At 41.4% G+C, this 22481-nt stretch overlaps 1 protein-coding gene across 1 annotated transcript; it reads right to left on the bottom strand.

Moving 5' to 3' along the window:
• Window positions 1-1826: 1826 nt before the first annotated feature.
• On the bottom strand, window positions 1827-9712 carry LOC127045683 (transthyretin). The gene is made up of 4 exons (XM_050942077.1): window positions 9595-9712; window positions 8180-8319; window positions 3261-3396; window positions 1827-2098 (listed from the first exon to the last, which is right to left on the bottom strand). The coding sequence occupies exons 1-4, from the start codon at window positions 9661-9663 to the stop codon at window positions 1991-1993; spliced, it is 453 nt and encodes a 150-aa protein (XP_050798034.1). The 5' UTR covers window positions 9664-9712; the 3' UTR covers window positions 1827-1990.
• Window positions 9713-22481: the final 12769 nt, after the last annotated feature.

Raw genomic sequence — 22481 nt, 5'->3', positions numbered from 1 at the left:
CATACCTCACCAATCTATGAGAATTCTTTGAGAGGATGAACAAGCATGTAGACCAGGGGGCTCCAGTGGATATAGTATACATAGCTTTTCAGAAAGCCTTTGACAAGATCCCTCATCAAAGGTTCTTAAGCAAAGTAAGCTGTTATGGGATAAGAGGGAAGGTCCTTTCATAGATTGGTAACTGGTCAAAAGGTCGGAATAAATGGTCAATTTTCAGAATGGAGAGGTAAATAGTGGTGTCCCCTAGGGGTCTATACTGAGATGAGTCCTATTCAATATATTCATAAATGATCTGGAAAAAGGGTAAACAGCGAGATGGCAAAATTTGCAGATGATACAAAACTACTCCAGATAGTAAAATCCCAAGGAGAATGCACAGAGCTTCAAGGGGATCTCACGAAACTGAGTGACTGGGCAACAAAATGGCAGATGCAATACAATGTTGATAAATGCAAAGTAATGCACATTGGAAAACATAATCCCAGCTATACATATAAAATGATAGGGTCTAAATTTGCCGTTACAACTCAAGAAAGATCTTGGAGTCATTGTGCATAGATATCTGAAAACATCCACTCAATGTGCAGCAGCAGTGAAAAAAGCAAACAGAATGCTGGGAATCATTAAAGAAGGGAAAGATAAGACAGAAAATATCGTACTGCCTCTATATAAATCCATGATACGTCCACATTCTGAATACTGCATCCAGATGTGGTTGTCCCATCTCAAAAAGATATATTGGAACTGGAAAAGGTTCAGAAAAGGGCAACAAAAATGATTAGGGGTATGGAATGGGTTCCAAATGAGGAGAGTTTAACAAGACTGGGATTTTTCAGTTTGGAAAAGAGATGACTAAGGTGGGATATAATAGAGGTCTATAAAATTATGACTGGTGTGGAGAAAGTAAATAAGGAAGTGTTATTTACTCTTCATAACACAAGAACTAGGGGTCACCAAATGAAATTAATAGGCAGCAGGTTTAAAACAAACAAAAGGAAGTGTTTTTTCACACAACACATAGTCAACCTGTAGAACTCTGTCCAGAGGATGTTGTGAAGGCCAAGACTATAACAGAGTTTAAAAAAGAATTAGATAAATTCATGGAGGATAGGTCCATCAATAGCTATTAACCAAGATGGGCAAGGATGATGTCCTTAGCCTCTGTTTACCAGAAGCTGGGAATGGGTGACAGAGGATGAATCACTTGATGATTACCTGTTCTTTTCATTCCGTCTGGAGCATCTGGCGTAGGCCACTGCCAGAAAACACAATACTCAGCTAGATGGACCTTTGATGTGACCCAGTATGGCTGTTCTTTCTGTTCAATTTGCTTATATGCTATACCCCTTTCCTTTACCTGTCATCTGTCTTTTCTGTTGAGATTATAAACTCTTTAGTGCTGTGATTTGTCTTTTCTGTGTTTTTATAGCACCTAGCACAATGGGGCCCCATTGTCAGTTGGTCTTTTGTCATTACCATGATACTAATAATAAATAAATATGACTTATTTCATTAGAATTAGTTCAGCTATCTCTGGGTTTTAAGCATGTTTGCTAACAGGTAAATATAGCTCTTGATATTCATTGCATACCATGCAAAAGTTATCTTCTTTCAAACACAAGTCACCACAGAATAAGACAATGAATTGATCTGTTTTCTAATAGTGTAGGAAGAGGCCCAGTTACAGATTACTGTACCAAGTCAAGGATGATGTGTTCTGAGTGGCCAATCAGTGTTGTTGGTTTTTTTACACAACATTTCTTTTGCATTTCAACACAAACGTGTTCCTTCTGAACAACGTAAAACATCACTGAGAAAATCACAACTGTTTTTTCTTTAAACATTTATTGCCTGAGTTTTTAGCCAGGTTACAAAATGATAGACTACTGTAGCAAAAAGGCATGCCATTAGTTATAGGAAATAACCTCCTCCTAAAAACCTATGGTAATTCTATCAATGGAGGATATTTGGGGATGATTTCGGTGTATACTTATTCCTGTGGGTTACTGACTACAGCAGTAGTTGAATAAGAGAAGGGACTGAGAAGAGCAGCAATGGTGTAATGACGATGTCCGGAATCATTAGCAGTAAAAACCACCTGGAAAAGAAAATACTTGTAAGCCTGAAGCACAACATATATGCTCTAAAACTACCTCAGTATTAGATTTAGTATTAAGTCTTCCCTAGAGTAGTATTTGGGTGATTTCTTTCAGTTACAGGTTTTATCTTTTATTAACTATGCAAACCTAATAAAGTAGATGCAAGATATTCTAACAGATTAATGCCTTGATAAATCTAAGTATCTATTAGAGGGTTCAGGGCCTAATCCAAAGTTCATTTGAAGTCAGTGGAAAAAGTCTCACCGACTTCATTGGGCTTTGGATTAGGCCCTTACCCCTCTATCCTGTGTGGCGCTCTCAGAAGACGGTGGAAGCATACTCAGTATCTTGCAGGCACAGGCCTTAGTAATATAAAACCAGCTTGTGATTTAAAATGAAATCTGCAATGTATTGTAGATGTTCTCAGAATAGCTGAGTCAGTCTTTTAGGAAATGTGAAGAGAACTCAATGGCAAGCTGCAAATAAGGCTGTTTTTTCCTTTCCCTTATAATTTTATTCCTAGATGTTGTTTGCTGCAGTTTTCTCTGTCACATACTTTAGAAGTGAGCTGGGGAAAAATGCACTTTGAACTTTACAAACAAATGACGTGCAGGCAAAAAATATTGGATAATATGTCTGACTTTCTGTGGCTACACATCAAATTGAAGAGATTTCAGTGATTTCCAGATTACTGAAACTAGAGTTGCAATTGAAACGAAGAAAATGCCTCGGGTGTAGATAGAGACCTTTTCCAATTTATTATGTTGATGCCATTCATTATGGGGCCCCAAAGCCTTGCATCCATCCCAGCAAAGATTTCCGTTTTGCATTTCCATATTGCAGAACATTTTAAATCTTTAATGTTTTTGAATAATGCACCAGTTTGGGTCATATTCTCAATTGGGGTGAATGGGAACAGCTCCATTGACTTCAGTGGAGTTTTGCCCATTTACACTAGCAGAGAATTTGGCCCATTAACTTACAATGGAACTCTTTGTATGTATTGCAGCTTTTGTCCGGATGATGATGTATGATATGGTGAAACACTGCAATGCATAAAGCTACTCTTTGTGCATTACAGGAATATGTACTTTTTTTTTTTTTGTTAAGCAGATGTTCTGCTCAATATATTAGACATAAGGCATATTCAGGAATACTCACATCAGCATATTCATGGAATGGAGAAAGGCCAAGTCCCTTCCAGTAAGAGCTGGTGTCAAACTCAATCCTGTATACCCCTTCTACAAATTGTTCATCTGTTGTGAGCTCATGGATCTCCCCAAATTCTGTGGTTTTCCTGTGATGATAAATATCCACATAAACACTTTATCTTGACAGTCAGGTGTATAACGGCAGTAGACAGTGTGGAATGTTAAATAGCACAGATGTGAAGCCATGTTCTTCGGACCCCAGTGAATGGTTCTATTTATCTGAAATAATTCCCTATCTTCTGCCCAGCGTATACTTCCCAGCATCACAGAGCCTATTCTTGCTACCAGCTCAGCCATCTACATCATAAATCAAGCCCAGGCTGCAGAAAACTTTATCATTGCTGCTGCTACAGCATGCATTATGGCTAAGGCCTATTTTAATCTGGTGTTTAACTTGCATTAAGTGTGCCCTGGAACTGAAAATTAGCAGCCTAGAAAAAGTCATGATGACAGGAGACATGCTGGTTGCCATGATAAAACTAGGGAAGGAGGAAGACTTTTTTTTGAGGGAAAGATCTTTTGACTAATTGTTATAAGCATACGAGGCTAAACATTTTAACTGTGCCTACTGAAGCATTTTTACATGACCCTGAAGGTATTTTCTTATGGTCGCATGATAATAAAAGCTCTATTTGTTATTGAATTACAGTTTTTACAGGATGAACTGAGGATCAGGGACCCATTATGCTAGCTGCTGTATAAATGAGTGATGAAGAGAATCCCTGGCCCAAAGAGCTCACCAGCTAGGTTTATGATAAAATACATTAGGTGGCTAAAACAGAAAAGTGGAAAAGAATGGGTAGTCGTGACATGATCTAGCCAGTATAAGCAATTAGATCTTTTTGAACTAAAATGGTTGTTCAAATGGTAGCAGAGCTGGTTTCTAGCTCCTGCTCCTCTTCTCTGTTTTTATTGCCAAAAGGTCTTTCTATTTTCTACAATTTTTTGGCTTTTCCTCTTGAAATATTTATGAATGAAATAACTTCACAATCTTGTATAATTGCCTGATGTTGTTTGAAGAAAGAATTGGCCTGAAGTCTGAAAAGCTACTAGGACTCACCAGTTTTATTGCCACCTGTGAGAATGGCTATCTAGGTAGATGAGTGAGAGGTGGAAGAGAGGGATAGACAATGAAGGAGCCTAATGGTGATCAGAGAAGAAATCAGTTGTATTGTTTCCACTTTCTTCTTCTTTCCACACCTCCCCTTGATTTTACTTGTGCGTTTTTGCACCAAAATGAATTGCAATGATGCAAAATAGTCTCAGTGACAGAGGATTTACTCTAATTACAAAGTAAAGGGATTATATATCTTGGGGGAAAATCTAGTTCCTTTGAAGTTGATGTAAAAACTCCTTTGTGGGGCCCACAATTTGGTCCACTGGGAATAAACTATATCTAGAGTAAACTGACTCAAAAAAGGTTAATTTATTTCATTTATTAATTTTTTTTATAAATTGCACCTTGTTGGTTAAAATTCACTGAACAAAAAAAATTGAATAATTGGTTAATGCTCGTTGGTATTTGCACTTGCAAAAGGAAGAGGATCAGATTCTGAAGAAGTTTGTTGTAGGCAACTATGAGTTTTGAGCATGCAAATTATTTAATCACGTTAGCCTACATATTCTAGCCATGTTTCAGTTAAAGCTAACAATTAAACATAAACCAAAATCTCTTATCAGAACAACCACTGAAATGTTTGGGTCCAAACTGAATTTTGCAGTTAGACTGTATTATTATAATACACAGAATCAATATGTCAGATGTGAACAACCCAGAACCTGAGAGTAGATGGAATCCAGATTTAGACTTTGCAATGTGACACCATTTCTAGTTTAGGCCTGATCCAGCAGAAAGTGGATTTGGGACTAAAACATTGCAGGGGCATTGGATACAAAGATCATTGGCATAGTAGCAATAGAAAGAGGATACAGTGCAAGAGGCTAATGCAGCTAATTGAAGGGAAAGAGAAGGCAAGGCAACAGTAGCTTTCTGAAGCATGTTAGATGAGTTTGGATACTATGGTTCAAGTGTGTGTTGCAGATACCAAAGAGTTAATGACACATGACAGTCATGAAACCAGAAGCAAAAATATTTTATTGCTAATAAATTGTCTATAATAGCCATAAAAATAGAAAATAGTGAACAAGCCAGCACTGACAAGTGATAAACTAGATGAAATCATTGGTATTTCAAACTTCAGTGCCTTTTGCTGTACTGCTTTGTTTGCTAATGTCTTACTTAAATTGTTATAATTGTGATTGTTACAATCATTGGGAAAAGCAGCTGTTTACTTACAAATAGTGTAATTTTCTGAGGGAGGGATTTTCAAAAGCTCTCAACTTCAACTTCAGAATTAGACAAATGCTGAGTTCTTTTAAAAATCCCACCTTGAGTATACATCTAGTAGCATTTATACCATTCTAGAGCTTTAGGGAATTTTGCATCAAGCAAGCTGCTCCCAGTCCTATAGCCAAGTGTATGTTAGTAGTACCAGAAAAAAAATCCTTAGGGACTTGATGTTGTGCTCATAAGAGTCAATAGCAAAACTCCTAGTGGACTTCAATGATGCAGAAGTTTGTCCTAAATTAGGCCCTGCGACAGGAGAGTTGCAAATATCTGTGAGTGTAGATTGTGTTTAGAATGAAACTCTCCATCCACTCTTGGCTCTCCATCTGATGAAGAAGCAAAAACATAGCATGTGGGCCTTCTTCAGCCATGTGATAGAGGAGAGACCACTTTCAAATTAAGGGTTGAATTAAAAAAAAAGTCTCTGTTGCACAGTGAAAAACAGCAATTGTTTGTCTAGGGGTATGGCCACATGAGTTGCAATCACACCCCATGAGTCCAACATTTATAACACAAATATAATCAAAGAGGAAGCCTGGTTACAACCTGGTTGTCCCCTGGTCTGGTTACAAGCATGGTTCCAATGTTCCTTGTAGTCTGGACCATAACCATATTTCATTACCAGACTAGAGCTAGACCAGTCTGTGCAACAAACCGGAACAATTTTGTAACTGGATTAGGCGGCTGCTGAGCTGTAACCATGTTCCCTGACATAGCAGCATTTATTATTATTAATCATTGTAGTGGTATAGTTTCCTCAAGGCCTCAGTCAACAGATTGTAAACAAAACCTCTGTGAGTGTGAAACTGATTTATACTGCTAAAATATATGATAGGGGCTGTATTTGCAAAAGTATGTCTAGGTCAAAGACAGTCAAGTGAAGAGTTAAATAGTTACCTGACTCCCAATCCCCTGAACAACTAGACCATACTTCTTCCTCAAACAGTTCTGCAAGCCCAGTGGTTACAAAATGTGTCCCAAAATTTGTCAGCTGATCAAACAAGTAGCGTGTTTGAAAGTAGCATGGTGTTAGCCACGTATCCAGGGAAGAATTAACACCATGCCATTCAGGTCATGGAATAGAGGAAGGAATATAGTTTAGTGGACTTTCTACAAAAACACTAGACTATAATTCTTACTCCTACTCTCCCAGGCAAAATTTTCCAAAATTATGTGTCTAAAGCTAGTCTCCTAAATTCATATTTAGATGCTTAAAAAAGAGTGACTTGATTTTCAGTGGTACTGAACACCTGTAGTTTCCATTGACTTCAATGGAAGCTACTGGCTCATAAAAACTGCAGGATATATCCCCAAATGGCAATCAAGAACAATGTTACAGTCTAAACTGTTCTATCACACAGTTAAGGGAATATAGTATTTATCTTCTTCCTCTGCAGATTGAATATAAAAACATTATGTATGCTTTAAAAAACTACTCACATATTTTTAAAAGAATATAGTTTTCCTAATGATGGCAGAAAAGCATACTGTGGTTTTTACAGATCAATAGACTTAACCCATCATCCTGTATAAGAAGCTTGGCAAAAATATTAAGTTTTATACAGGATTTCGCTCTTTAAATCCATTCTGAATGCTGCTTGTTCCTAGATTAGCTTTAGGAAATTTCTGCAGATCAGTTCAGTTATGTTGTATAGTACAAACGGGGCTTGTTTGTGAAATACCTAGAGACAGAGGCAAACAAAGGTCTTAGTGCTGCAGACAGAAGTAAATAGTGTCTCAAAATCTTTAGCAAAAGATATTAAGGAAGGTCTATTGACTCCCTAGTCATTTGGGATAGCTGGCTTCTTGTGTGCACTTGGGCTAGTCACTTAATCTCTCTGTGTCTCAGATCACTGTCTATAAAATTGGAATAATAGTACTTCCCAGCCTCACAGGTGTGTTTTGAGGATAAATACATTAACGGTTGTGAGCTGCTCAGATACCACACTAATAGGTGCAATATAAGTGCCATAAATAGAAATACACAAACATACATTGTGGACCCCCTTCTGCTCTTGGTTACCCCAGTGTAACGTTGTCCAAGGAGTTTCTCCTGACTTACACTTGTGTAAGTAAAAGCAGTAGGAAAGGCATTTTTTGTGTGCATGTTTAGGGCTTTCTAACAAAGTTTAGTGCCTGGATTATTCCTCTACAAATAAAGCTCTGGACCTACTGTATATCAAGATGGCTACCCTGAATTATATAGAAGGTCGGGTGCACAGGTTGTTGGGATTTTTAAACATAGGTACAACAGCACCTTTTGAAAACTTGGAGAAAAATTTAAAATATTCCCTCACTAAGGTAAAATGAACAACTGGAAGTAATTCTCCCTACTAGTGTATATTCTCACCATGGGCCTCATCCCACTGAACTCAGTGGGCTTTGGATCAGGCCCCATACGCTTTTTAACAAAGTAAGAGGGACAAGCTACAAAATAAATTGATCTTCCAGTCAGAATCCCCTTTATATCTCATTTTGTTCTTCAAGACATCTTGAAAGTTTCATAGCACAACATAACTTACCCAGTAGCAAAGTCCTGCCAGTTTCCATCTGCAGCCTTCTTAAACACTTTAACTGCTACATTGGCAGCTGGACTTCCTCTAACTGCATCCAGAACTTTCACCATAAGAGGGCACTTGGAATCAACAGACCCATGGGAAACCTTGAGAAAGTAGAAAAGCTTTTTGTAGTGCAGCAAATTATATAGGGCATGTTCAACATGCCTGTTAGAAATCTTCTTCCAAAGAGCAGGTGAGCCACACTTGCCGTGTTTAATGACCACATGAGGGCACATTCCAAGCAAAGTGGTATTTTAAACACAATATAGTTCACAAATAGATATTTCTCATGCCAGAATAATCTTAGATTGGGTATATTGTACTACTTCAAGGAAAGCTTGCATAATAAATATGTAGATATAGTTTAAGGTAATAGCTCTGGAAAACAACATGCTAATTAAAGATGTATCTTTAAATGAGGTCAGAGGAAGGACAAGAAAATAATGAATGAGTATCCATTCAGACCAATCACCACTGCCTCTGCTTTCGATAAACAGCATCATTGCCTTAGAACAGGGGTAGGCAACCTATAGCACGTATGCCAAAGGCGGCACACAAGCTGATTTTCAGTGGCACTCACACTGTCCAGGTCCTGGCCACCGGTCCGGGGGGCTCTGCATTTTAATTTAATTTTAAATGAAGCATCTTAAGCATTTAAAAAAAAACTTAATTACTTTACATACAATAGTTTAGTTATATATTATAGACTTATAGAAAGAGACCTAAAAATGTTAATGTATTACTGGCACGTGAAACCTTAAATCAGAGTGAATAAATGAAGACTCGGCACACCACTTCTGAAAGGTTGCCAACCCCTGCCTTAGAAATATCCCTTAGGCTGGGAAGAAATTAGCTTCTCCAACTTTGCTACACTGTGGTTTAATTCTTAGTAATGCTTCAGTAGCATCTCCCATCTGAGGATCTTGCAGTGTTTTATAAAGAGTAAACAATTAAGCCTCACGACACTCTTGTGAGGAAGGTAAAATTATCCCCATTTTACAGATATAGAAATTGAATCACAGAGAATCAAAGGGACTTGACTAACATCACCGTCAGAAGCAGGAATAGAGCCCAAATCTTCTAGATCCCAGCCCCTTACTTTAACCACAAGACCTCACTGAAGCAAATGAACCCCAAGACCTTTGAAATAATAGATGGCTGAATCCCAAAATTGACTTTATTTTAAATATTACTGCACATTTTGAAGGAAATGCATGGGAAAAGTGGCAGTACCAGACCATTGTAGCATAGCAATGGCTGCAGGAATTGGTTTTAGGCTAGTAATGCATACAGTATAAAATACATGTGTGACCCTGCATACAGAGAGTTTACGCTATTTGCAATCACTTTAATTTCCCCTTCAGTGCCAAAATACTTACCAATGGTGCAGCTTCAGAAAGAAATACCAGTCCAGCTAAGAAAACGAGAAGCACAGAATGAAAGGCCATTCTGTTTGCTGTTAGTGAGCCTCTGTGCCAGCAGCTAGAAGCTGATGGGATTTGGGATTTTATACCCAAGCCTACCACAAAACAGGCTGCTTATCTGATGCCCATATGACTTCAAACCTGCTGATTCTGATTATTTACTTAGTAAACAATCCAATCCTGCAGTCATTCCATACATGGAACTGCCACTGAAGTCAATGGGACTTTTGCATGTGGAAGGACTGCAGGATCATTGGAGCTAAGCAAATAAGTAACCCACACAAACATGAACCTTGCCTGGGGAGATTAGGCTGTTAGTATACCCTCTGTAAAATAATGCAAGTAATTTGTTTTTCTCTGGCTGTGTAACTGGTTATAGCAGGCCCTAGTTCCCTTGCTGTCTTATTGGGATAAATCCTCATATATTCAGTCTTATTCCTTATCTACTCCCATGCAGGTTTTTACGTGTAATGTTTTTGAGGACCAGCTGTCCAGTCAGAGTGATATTGTCTTTCATAACACGGTATAGGTGGAATATGATAAAACGCTGCACAATACACAAAAAAATACTATGGTGAAATCCTGGTCCCATTGAAGGCAATGGCCAAGTTCTCATTGATTTTAATGGGATCAGGATTTCACTCCTGGTTATTTAATGGCATATCTTTGTGAACTTAACTCACACAAGAAATGGCAAATGACAGTGCTAATAACAAATGATTTTTGTTTTTTCTGTGCACCTGTCACTATTTTCTTTTTATCTTGGCATGGCAGAGTGGTTTCTATCTTAACTGAAAATGTGAGTAGGATAGTTCTTGCCTCATTTTCAAAATCTAAAAACTAGGCATGAATTTTGAGGAGGAAGTACATTTAGCTTTTAGGAATTGATCCTGCATCATTAGGGTGCTGGGAGTTTTGCCATTGACTTGAATTAGATCATGATCAAGCCTTTAGAGAGAAGTTTTAAAGGACAAAGTGATACAACTGGTCTAATTTTTCCACTCCCTTGCGTAGTCATTTACACATGTGCAAAGTTATTGTTGATTTAAAAAAAACATATTACAGAGACCTAGCAGGGTCCCTGGGTGCTAAATGCTGTACATTGAAGCAGACACAATCCTGACCCATAAAAATTGCTATGGCAGCATTCTACACCAACTTTGCACGTATAAAAATGACCACACAAGGTGTAAGGCAGTTGAGAATCAGGCTCAGTTTCCTTGCATGCCAGTGGTAGTTAGTCACATCTTGTAATGAAAATTCTGCTGTCAGATTGACATGGCAAATCTTTCCTTCACGTATGAGAATCCCTCTCCAGCAGTAGACTTTCTGCATATGGAGGAGAATCAGAGATCTGCCCTGTGTATCTTCAAGCAGCATTTTGCCATTATCTCTTAAGACTCTCTGTAGGAATGTTAATGGATAAAACAGCAAATGGTCCCATTTTCAGCAAAATGTCACCATGGCCATAATATTGGCCACCTCTAGAAAGTATTTATTTTAGCTTCACATGAGATTTCTCTGTGGTTGGATACTGCATTTAGAAGAAGCAAACTTTCTTGACTTCTTTGCGAGATTTTAGCTTCACAAGATTATCTATACGAATAGCATATTTCAGCATCTAGTATTATGTACTTTATTTTCATTCAAAATAACAATGTCCTTTTGGTAGGGTGGTCAGTAGGGATGGGTACAGAGATATGGAAATACTCTGCCTCTCAGCCTAAATATCAAACCAATCTCTCCTTCTTCTTTCCTTTCGATTTTTTCAAGATGGTCTGAATTATATCTTCAGTTCTGTGAGTTCTAGGGCATCTCTGGAATCAGTAGGAAGGTAATGAACTCTGGGGCTCTTCTATCCCAAGGAACCTTGGAGCATATGAAATTTAAATTGAATGACCATATGCCACTGCAGGCATTGCCAGACAAGGGCTGTCCCTCCACTGAAGGTAAAAGGTATAGAAAGGATCAGGGAACAGAAAATAAGTGGCTAGGGGCCTGTTGGAATTGGAGCACTGGACAAAGAGGTCTGTTTGGAGTCAGGAGACTTGATAGGAGTTAGATAAAGGTAGGGGGTTCTGGCTGGCTCAGCAAGAGACTAGGTTGGATACAGAAGAATGTGGTTATGAAAACATGTGGATAATCCTCAAATATGCCAACCCTTTAGGGCTTAGCTGGATGCCAAATTGTTTAAAGTTCACCAGCTGCTAGTTAAAATTAATCCATATTTTTAATGAAAGAATGCTACCTATTTGGAAGCATTACAGTGTTCAGGTCAAGAACAAACATGTCCTGTTAATTCTCTTGTTTACGTCAAAGCTGTTTTCCAGATGCTATACTATACGCCTCTCTCTCTCTCTCTCTCACACACACACCCCTCTTTCACTAGTAACCTCTTTGTTTTCTATTGTATTTACATCTATTTTGAATTTAATTAGAAAACCAAGTACTTTTACATGAATAATTGATTGGAATGACCATTACAATTACTGTATTTGAACATTTGACTTTGGCCACCACAAAACTGTAACCTTCTCCTGGTATGATTGAACATCTATTATCTGAGGGAAAATAGACATTAGAATTTGTCATGTAGTAATCTGAACAGCTTTCCACAATGAGTTTCCCAAAGAGTTCATGAATTTGTAGGCTTTCTACAAATTTTAATCATTTATCGATTCTGAAAGACATGGATGGATTCTATTTTGTTACTATGGAATAACATCACAGTGAACTGTATTTGGGAGATAACCTAAGGTTTACTTCTAAGACTAGTATGCCTACACCTTTAAGGGAGGGTGGGGGACAGTTTAGTTCCCTTGAAATCTAGAAGAATGAACATCAGCACTGGGTGTCAAGAGCTCTAAACACAGCTTTGACATTGACTTGCTATGTAGTCTTTGGCAAATCAGTGAGAACTTGATCTAATGTCAAGTGAAGTCAATGAGAGTGTTTCCATTGACTTCAGTGAGTGTTGAATTGGCTTTTAATGTCTGTGCCACAGTTACCACATCTTTATAACTGGGGATATTACTTTCCTTCCTTTCCGAGGTGTCGAGGGTTAATATTTGCATAGTGCTTTAAATATGTAAACTGTTTAAATGTTAATCTATGGGACACTTAGCTCCGAGTTAATGAGCATAAATGTATTTACAATTTACAAGACATTTTTCTTAAGTTAATATTTTGATTGAGTGAGGGGGAGGGAAATACTTCTTGTTGTTTGCATGTAGTTAATAAATATATATTTATCTTGTGTATTAAGTGAGTTTCAAAAAGACAGAAGGTTAAAAGTGCTACCAGAAGGATTTAGAACTAATGAAAACATTTCAGTTGTATTCCCTTTAACAAGCATAAAGTCAAATTCAGATTATTTACTCATGTCTATAAGTTTCTGGGATGGAACCCAAACCCTATAAAAGGAACATCCAAACAGTGAATTTTTGCTGTGGTGCTTTTGTAATTTATGAATGCATTTGGTACCAATTCATCTGAGTAAGCTCTCTCTTTGAAGAGTTTAAACTCTGAGGTCACTGGGCAAATGAGCACGATCGTTTCTGAGAGATACTATTTTGTTAGCTACCTGTGTAGTTCCTGCAATCCCACTGGAACAAAACTTCTGTTTTTACTTTAATACATTCAAGCCAAGAGGCTAATCCATCAGCCCAGACAAATGACTGCCAAAAAACCAACAACCCCAAAATGAGTTTATACACAACTTTGAATCACACAGAGACAGAGATGAAATCTCTCTTAACCACTCTTAACCTCTCTATATTACTGAGAATTGGCTTGTGCTGTCAAGAAGATCAGTATTTTTAAAGGTCAACTTTTCTTAGCATGATGACTAGAGGGTTTGAGTTATGAAGTTATTTTGTGCTACTTGCTGTGGTAGTGAGTGATATAAAATCCTGCAACATGATGGAAAGTTTTTCTTCAGGAAAAAAACAGAACTCACAAATTTCACAGGGTGCAGGATAGAAACTTGAAAGAGACAGTGTGGAGCACTGCTTTATAAAAAGAACAAAATATCTCATAAACTGCAGAAAAACTAGTATATTTTCATTGAAATATGTTTGTTTGGTCTGATTTTGATCTAATTATATTATCTAATATAACCTTTACTTATACTGGTGATGGTCTCACTGAATACCTATCCCTAGCCACTATTATCATTAACTCAAGTCTGTAGGGCCAGATTATGATCTTTTTAGGTTGTGCATATGTTTGCTGTGAATCCTGTGTCAGCTATCACAGATGTGTACTTTGCTCAGTATCTTGCTGTTTAAGATTGTTAAATGCTTAGTCAAATGATCACAGGCACTTTATTCTGGTACTTAATACAAATAGACATGTGGAAATACTTTTTTCATCCCTAGTACTCAGTTCTAGCATTGTACTATAATTTGCTTGGAAGTTTCTTCTACCTTTATAAAACATGCTGTTGAAAAACTGTAATTTTTAAATCAAGATTGCATTTTTTAAAAAAAGATTATATGTTCTAGTTTGAAAGGAATTATTTGGGAAAAATTCTATGTCCGTGCTATACAAGAGGCCAGACTAGATGATCAGAATGGTCCCTTCTGGCCTTAGAATCTAGGAATCTATGAAATGATATTTACACCTCTCATTTGAGTGGGTTCAGTATGTTATATGTTACTATTTGGATTCATCTCAGTGTGTTGTCTTGGCCTGAGAGTCCTGGCAATAAAAGAAATTTGAGTTATTAGTCTACAGACCCCCTGCTACTCTCCTAGACACCTGTCTCAATGAATTGTTGTTGGGAGTAGCACTGGAGTCCTCAGTATTCTGGGTGACTTCCTTGTGTGTGTTGGTGACCATTCTTGCATGTGTTCTTGGGATAGCATGGCCTGTCATAATCATGGAATTACTGTACTTCAGGTATTTGGGGCTCAACTCATTCAGGTAAGCTTACACTGGATCTTATCTTCTGGGAGGGAATCAAGACTGGGTACATGAAGATAAGGCCTTACGCTTGGGGAGATGATCACTTCCTGCAAGAAGAGGTAGGGCCCATCCCCACTCTTATCTAGGTGGAGAACCTGTTTGAATGGTCATCCTCCCTAAGAGGCTGCTGGATTGAGATGGTTTCCACATGTCTGAGGTATCATCTTGCTCAGGAGCTGCACACCATGAGGATGTTTTAGTGGAGTATCATGTCAGCCATTTATAAATGAATATCAGTCATTTTGTAATGCTATATATGTGTTTGCTCACTGCTCAGTTTGAGCTGTGATGATACAACACAGACCATTGTCTGTCTTGTTTCATTAATTGGCTCAGTGCTTCTGGCCACGGGTTTCTGGAATTCTATCTCACCTCTGCATTAGTAAGTACAGTGTCTCAGCTCCTATACAGCAAGATTTCATCAAGTACATTGTTTGAATTAACTGGTTTCCATTTTCTGTCACCCATCCCCAGTCACTACAGTTACTGTCCCACAGCTTAGTAATTATGGGTAATGCATATACACACATGTGAAGAATGTGGTCACACATCTTTGTCTTTCTCTTTTTATTATTTGCCCCAATGCCAGGTTCCGGCCAAGGAATTTTAAGAAATGCTGTGCGACGCATTCTGTCTCATATACACCGCTTCCAATAGGTACAAGGGCCTGACCTGACTTCAGTGGGTTTTGGATCAGGCTCCAAATTCATTAACTGAATTCACTGGGTCCACACAGATAAGTGTATTTGTGCATGCACATAAATGTGAGCTTGATCAAAACCTTGCTCACGCATGCAAAGCAAAGGGGGCTGCATATGGTTGAATGTATCCTGATTTAGAATTCAAAAAAATCTTCAGGATTTTTCTCTTTCTGCTTTTGGGGTCTGCCCAGTGTTCAGTATGGTATAGAAACAGACCACTGCTATAGACTACAGACCATGCAGAGACACAGCACGTAGAAGGAGATAACAAAGTAGCTGCAAAGTATATGGTTGAACAGCCACAATTCTTAGTCTAGAGCAGCTGAACCAAAAGCCTCCACTGAAATGCCATCAGGCTTTGCCAAAACAGAGGTGGTGAAAGCCAGGGGCTTACTCAGTAATTGACTCCAGAGAACCTCAGCAGTGAAACATGTTAGCAGCAACATCCCAAACTCTTTCCAGACAGGTAGAAAATGCAGGAGCCAAGGCCCCTTCTTAGGACACCTAGGCTTTGCAACTCGCATTGTTTCCTGCAAATGAGGGAAAGCAAGCTAGTTTTGGGCTAACTGGGACAAATATCATTTATTGACAAGCCCTGAGCAAAACAAACAGAGCTAGCAGGTGTTTAACTGGCCATTGTGATTTAGGATAGTGTTGTGACTATGAAAATGAGGCCAGCTGTATTTTTTTGCACATACAGACCCATCCTCCACTAACATGTATTCTGTGAAAAGTGCTGCCCGCCTAGAGCTGGGCACAAAACTGCAATCACAAATTGCCACTTTATTTGGCTGAGCAAGAGCTATATTTTAATAAACCTTCTGTGCTTATAAACCCATTACCAGCATCTCAACTTGTCGGAAGACTGGATTCTAGTGTCTGGGTTATAGGAGTGGAGATTTCCTGAATATTTCAGTGTGGTGTTTTCTAGGTGGAAAACATTCATTTGAAGCCATCTTTAGATTAGCTGGTTGATTTGGGGAGTTTATTACAGGAAAAAATATATACCCTGCTCTAACTGCATAATTCAACTCAGCCCTGTCCATAGAACTATCTGCTTCCATAATAGTTCCAGATGATATAGACATAAAAACACTAGCATGTACAGGGTGCTTACTGCTGCTAGTGTTATGAGTTTCCCTGCTTTTAGTTTTTCAGGAAGAATATATCATATCTTTGTGTTTTTACAGCACCTAGCACAGTTGGGCCCCATTCCTGATTGGGCCAGCTGAGTAGTATTGCAAAATAAATATTGGAGCTCTCCTGCCATGTGGGCATGCATTCTCAGATCCAGCACTGAAGCAACAGACCTACTTGAACTTTGTTTTTTTTAAGACAGCTGCAAACAGCACAGCCCCCCTACTTCCCTGGCCCTCTCTTAGATCATGTGGAACAGAGAACCCCAGCTGGTATGAGCTGGGCAAATAATTGACCTACAGCAGCATCCAGTCAGTTCTCTGTTATGCATGCAGAGTAAGGCCCTTCATCCTTATTCACTTCATTGGTCACTGACTGCATTCAACAGCATGGGCTGAAGGACAGAGTCACACTCAGATGACACTCTGCCCCTGAGTAAAGACCACAATTGCAGGCAATGTGATCAATAACAACTGGAGAGAAGCGGTTGATATATATCCTGACTTTAGTAAGGTATTGCATGACCTTCTCATAAGCAGACTAGGGAAATACAACCTAGATGGAGCTACTATAAGGTGGGTGTATAACTGGCTGGAAAACCTTTCCCAGAGAGTAGTTATTAGTGGTTCACTGTCAAGGTGGAAGGGCATAATGAGTGGGGTCCCACAGGGATCAGTTCTGGGTCCAGTTCTGTTTAATATCTTCATCAATGATTTAGATAATGGCATAGAAAGTACACTTATAAAGTTTGCAGACAATACCAAGCTGGGAGGGGTTGTAAGTGTTCTGGAGGACAGGGATACAATTCAAAATGAACTGGACAAACTGGAGAAATGGTCTGAAGTAAATAGGATGAAATTCAATATGGACAAATGCAATGCACGCCACTTGGCAAATGACTGCCTAGGAAGGAGAACTGCGGAAAGGGATCTGGAAATCATAGTGGATCACAAGCTAAATATGGGTCAACAGTGCAACGCTGTTGCAAAAAAGCAAACATTCTGTTATGTATGAGGAGTGTTGTGAGCAAGACATAAGAAGTAAGTCTTCTGCTCTACTCTGCACTGGTGAGGCCTCAGCTGGAATATTGTGTCCACTTCTGGGTGCCACATTTCAGGAAAGATGTGGACAAATTGGAGAAAATCCAGAGAAGAGGTACAAAAATGATTAAAGAAAACATGGCCTCTGAGGGGAGATTGAAAAAAATGGGTTTGTTTAGTCTGGGGAACAGAAGACTGAGGGGGAAATGATAACAGTTTTCAAGTACACATAACTAGAGGGAGGAAGAGAGATAGCTCAGTGGTTTGAGCATTGACCTGCTAAACCTAGCATTGTGAGTTCAATCCTTCAGGGGGCCATTTAGGGGTCTGGAGCAAAAATCTGTCTGGGGCTTGGCCTCATCTTTAAGCAGGCAGTTAGACTAGATGATCTCCTGAGGTCCCTTCCAACCCTGAGATTCTATGAAAATGTTGTTACAAGGAGGAATGGAAAAAAATTGTTCCCCTTAATATCTGAGCAATGTGCTTAAATTGCAGCAAGGATGTTTTAAGTTGGACATTAGGAAAAACTTCTTGTCAGGATAATTAAACACTGGAATAAATTGCCTAAGGAGGCTCTGGAATTTTTGTCACTGGAGATTTTAAAGAGCAGGTTATACTAACACATGTCAAGGATGGTCTAGATAATATTTAGTCCTGCCATGAATGCAGGGGACTGGACTAGATAACCTCTCAAGGACCCTTCCAGTCCTATGATTTTATGAATATAAGGTTGGTTGTGAGTGGTGCATTTCTTATGAATAAATGGCAGTGTCACAAGGAGCTTTAGATCCCCTTTCCTCACCATGCATGGGCTGCCTGCCATTGCAGACCCTGAACTCTCCTGAAAGCAGAGTCTGCTTTTTGCTAACTTCTTTTCAGGCACAAGGCACCCCAAAAGTAGTGGTGAGAAGGCAGGGGCCATGGGCTGCATACACCCCCTTCACACTAGTCAGCACCATGTAGGGTGCGTACAGCACAGCCTCCTAAGGACAGGCTGTGAGATGTCATGCTACCACTATGTACTGAAACCAAGTTGCTCAGAGAGGTCTTGTCCTTCCAGTGCTCCTGCTAGGGTAATGCAGCTTTGCACTGCCCCTTGTCAGGTCTGTGCTAAAAAGCACAGTGTGGCACATAATTGGAAATTATAGCCCTTATAAGTAAGAGCATTGTAAGAGTGTAAATTGGCATCAATTTTTGAATGAGCTTTTTATATCAGTAGCTGCACTGTGTAATACTGTATTCGTTGTAGAGAGAATTTTAGCATGAATTTTCACTTACACTCCAATATTTTTCAAGTCAGACTTAGCAGCGAAGGGCATTCCGTAATCACGTGAAAGAACAATGTGGGTTTTATCACCTTCCAACCCACCAAAAAGAATTCCCAGTTTGCTGACCTTAATTTGTGATTCTGTTGCTAAGTGACAGCTGAAGAAGATTAATGGGTCATACTCTCCTTTCAAAACTTTTGTATAATTTTACATTTTATTTGTTTATTTTATTTGGAAAATTTGTTTATTTTATTTGGAAAATGATTAATACTTTCAGTTATTTTCCCTCCTGGGATAAATCCCGCCATTAGCTACTGGGACTGATTAGTTACCCCAGTCGCCTGGCACTCATTCTGCCTTTACTGTTTACTGTCACCTCTAGACTCCAACTCCAACTTCTCTGATAGAAGTACATAGCGTGTTTATGTTTTTAGAGCCTCTGGCACTTAATACATGGTCAACTTTAGGTTTGTTGAGCTGTTTATTTCATGAGGCTGATAGTCCCCTGGGAAAATGTTATGGAACGTTCAGCTCTTCTGAGGTCCCAACAGGTGCTCTCTCCATCAGCAAATTCCCTACCTCAGTTTTCCCAATAAACTAGGGGAGCAATCCAACAGACTCACTTAACCAACTCTTCTTCCCAAGGAAACCATCAGCTATGAAGGGTTAAATTTCCAAAAAGCAGACAAACCCATATAGAAATATTGGATAGAGTGGAGAGGAGATCATGCTGGATGAGGAAGCAGGAAGTAATGAGCAGCATGAAGACTAGAAGAGAAACAGCACAGTAGCTCAATGGCCCAAGGAGAAGAGGAGTGAGAGTAGGTGAATGGGGAGAGAGCCGGCAGAGGATTAGGCATGTCAATGAAGCGGAATGAAAAGGGATCATGAAAAGTGGTGTGGGAGAGGGTGTTTAAAGTTCCCCTGGGAGCAGAAGGGAAGGAAGGAAGGGACAGAACAGCAGTCAGAAATGAGAAGAGCAGCTTAGAGCAGCAAGGAGGTGTTGGGGAGAATCACTGGGAGAAGAGACAATGGGACAGGGCTGCCTAGGACATGTCACTAAGAGTCAGGGGAAGGAGGTGAATGTGAGCAGCTGACTTACGAAGGGCAGAGAAGCAGGGAGGAGAGGAAGTTGGCTGAAGTGAGCAGAACAGATAGAGTGGGTGTGAATGGACCAGGACATGGAGCTGGGAGAAGACGAGCTGCCGGCAAAGTGGGGATACGTGAGTGAAGGCAGAAGAAGCAGCAGCAGGGCATATAGAGGACATGAGTTCGTCAAAGTAATAGGAGGAGGCAGGAAGGGGAACAGGGAGAAGGTGGCACTCAGGATATGAAAACAGGCTAAAAGGCAACAGCAGGCGAGTGCTGTCTGAAAAAACAAGTCAGGGAGCATAGCTGTGGCCGTCAGCACTCAGAACTTGGTTCGTCTGCTGTTTTGCCAGGACACTCACAGTTTCGGGGGTCTTCTTCTTGGCTCCTGAGCTGGTGCCTGGATCTCCCAGGGAGACCCAACAAGAAGTAGGGTTGGGACTATCTAGCTTCCTGTTCTTCTTCGAGTGATTGCTCATATCCATTCCAGTTAGGTGTGTGCGCCGCGCGTGCACGTTCGTCGGAAAACTTTTACCCTAGCAACTCGGTGGGCCGGCAGGTCGCCCCCTAGAGTGGCGCCATCATGGCGCTTGATATATACCCCTGCCGGCCCGCCCGCTCCTCAGTTCCTTCTTACCGCCCGTGTCGGTCGTTGGAACAGTGGAGCGCGGCTTAACTGACCTCCACTTCCCTAGCTACTCGTAGTTCTCGTATATAGTTATGCAGTTATAATCCTTTTATATATATATTTGTATAGTTATACGTTTTTTTTTTTGCTAACATAGTTAGTTTAGTAATAGCGGGGTTCAGGAAGTAGCCCCTTCCTCGCACCCGGTGCCGGAGCCCACGCACGGCTCACCGGGTTTTAAAATGGGCTCGGTCTGCCAGAAGCCGATGCCGAAGGGAGATCCACACGACTCCTGTTTGAAGTGCCTCAGGGAATCACACTTGACAGCTAAGTGCCCCATTTGCAAGGCTTTTAAGCCAAGAACAAAAAGGAGCGGGACTTTCACATACCCCTCCACCTTTGGCGCCGAGCGATGATCAAGTGGCTGGCAGAAGCGCCTCCTCGGCACCGGACCCCGCCGGTACTGCCAAGGCCTTTCGGCACCGGCCGTCGCCTGCACCGAAGTCGACTCGGCACCGCTCCCTTCCTCCGAGGTCGAGAGAGCCTACAATTCCTGCTGGTGCCTGACGGCTCCCCGGCACGCGCCGTGGTTGAGCCCCCTGCTCCTGCTGCTTCCGTGCCACCTGCATCGCAGCCAGAGAGCTCGTCTAAGTCAGATTGCCCGGCACCGACACCTGCAGAGGCACCGATGACATCGGCACCGTCGATTCCAGTCCCCCAGGGCCATTGAATCCGGTGCCTGACAGCTCCCCGGCACGCGCCGTGGTAGAGCTTACTGCTCCTGCTGCTTCCGTGCCAACTGCACCGCAGCCAGAGAGCTCGTCTAAGTCGGATCGCCTGGCACCGACACCTGCTGCAGCACCGACGACGTCGGCACCATCGGTCCCGGTCCCACAAGGGCCGTAGAATCCGGTGCCTGAAGGCTCCCCGGCATGCGCCGTGGTTGAGCTACTGCTCCTGCTGCTTCCATGCCAACAGCACTGCAGCCAGAGAGCTCGTCTAAGTCGGATTGCCCGGCACCGACACCTCTGAGGCACCGACAACGTCGGCACCGTCGATTCCAGTCCCACAAGGGCCGTAAAATCCGGTGCCTGACGGCTCCCCGGCGCGCGCCGTGGTTGAGCTTATTGCTCCTGCTGCTTCCGTGCCGACGGCACCGCAGCCAGACAGCTCATCTAACTCGGATCGCCCGGCACCAACACCTACCGAAGCTCTGACGACCTCGGTACCATCGATCCCGGTCCCACGAGGGCCGTCGAATCCGGTGCCTGACAGCTCCCCAGTATGCACTGTGGTTGAGCCTGCTGTTCCCTCCACGCCGGAGACATTACCAACGGCGAGGGATCTCATTGCCATGACAGAGTCGATGCTGCCTGACCCCGGCACCGCCGGTGTGGGTAATACAGTCTCTTCATGTGACCGTCCTCTGTCAGCACAGCAGAGCGGCACCGTTCATGATCACGGTCCCGCAGACACTCCAGATCCTGTCGGCACGCCCGACACCACTTGCAGTCCTGGTGCTGTTTTCCTCATCGGTACTGGTCGCACTCGCTGCACCGGTCGGTATCCCATTCGCCGACCCGCTATCGGCACCGTTCCGACTCCCGGCACCGCGACAGGTACCTTGACTCCTGTAGCCTCTCCCTGAGCCTCGAGATCTCGGTCGACCTCCAGGCACCATTCTGGTTGCGGGTCTGGATCTCGTTCCAGGTACCGGTACGCCTCCCGGTGCCGGTTCCCGGTGCCGAGTTGGGCAAGGTCCGATAGAGTCAGAGACTCTGCCTGTGCCTTCTTTTAGTACCTCCATGGCCATCCGGACACGCATCCGTGTCATCCCACATGCGCAGATCTTATGCTCAGGACCACGATTCTGATATGATGGCCAGCGGGCGCCAGCCCCGAAACCGAAAGAGGCTTGGCGAATGAACCTGTTTGGCCGCCAGGTGTACTCTGCAGAGGCCCTGCAGCTCTGGGTAGCAAAGCAACAAGCCTTGCTTAGCTGCGATAATTA

The sequence above is a fragment of the Gopherus flavomarginatus genome, chromosome 2, assembly GCF_025201925.1.
Source record: "Gopherus flavomarginatus isolate rGopFla2 chromosome 2, rGopFla2.mat.asm, whole genome shotgun sequence".
In the NCBI taxonomy this organism is placed as follows: Eukaryota; Metazoa; Chordata; order Testudines; family Testudinidae; genus Gopherus; species Gopherus flavomarginatus.
This window is presented reverse-complemented; position numbering and strand designations above follow the sequence as displayed.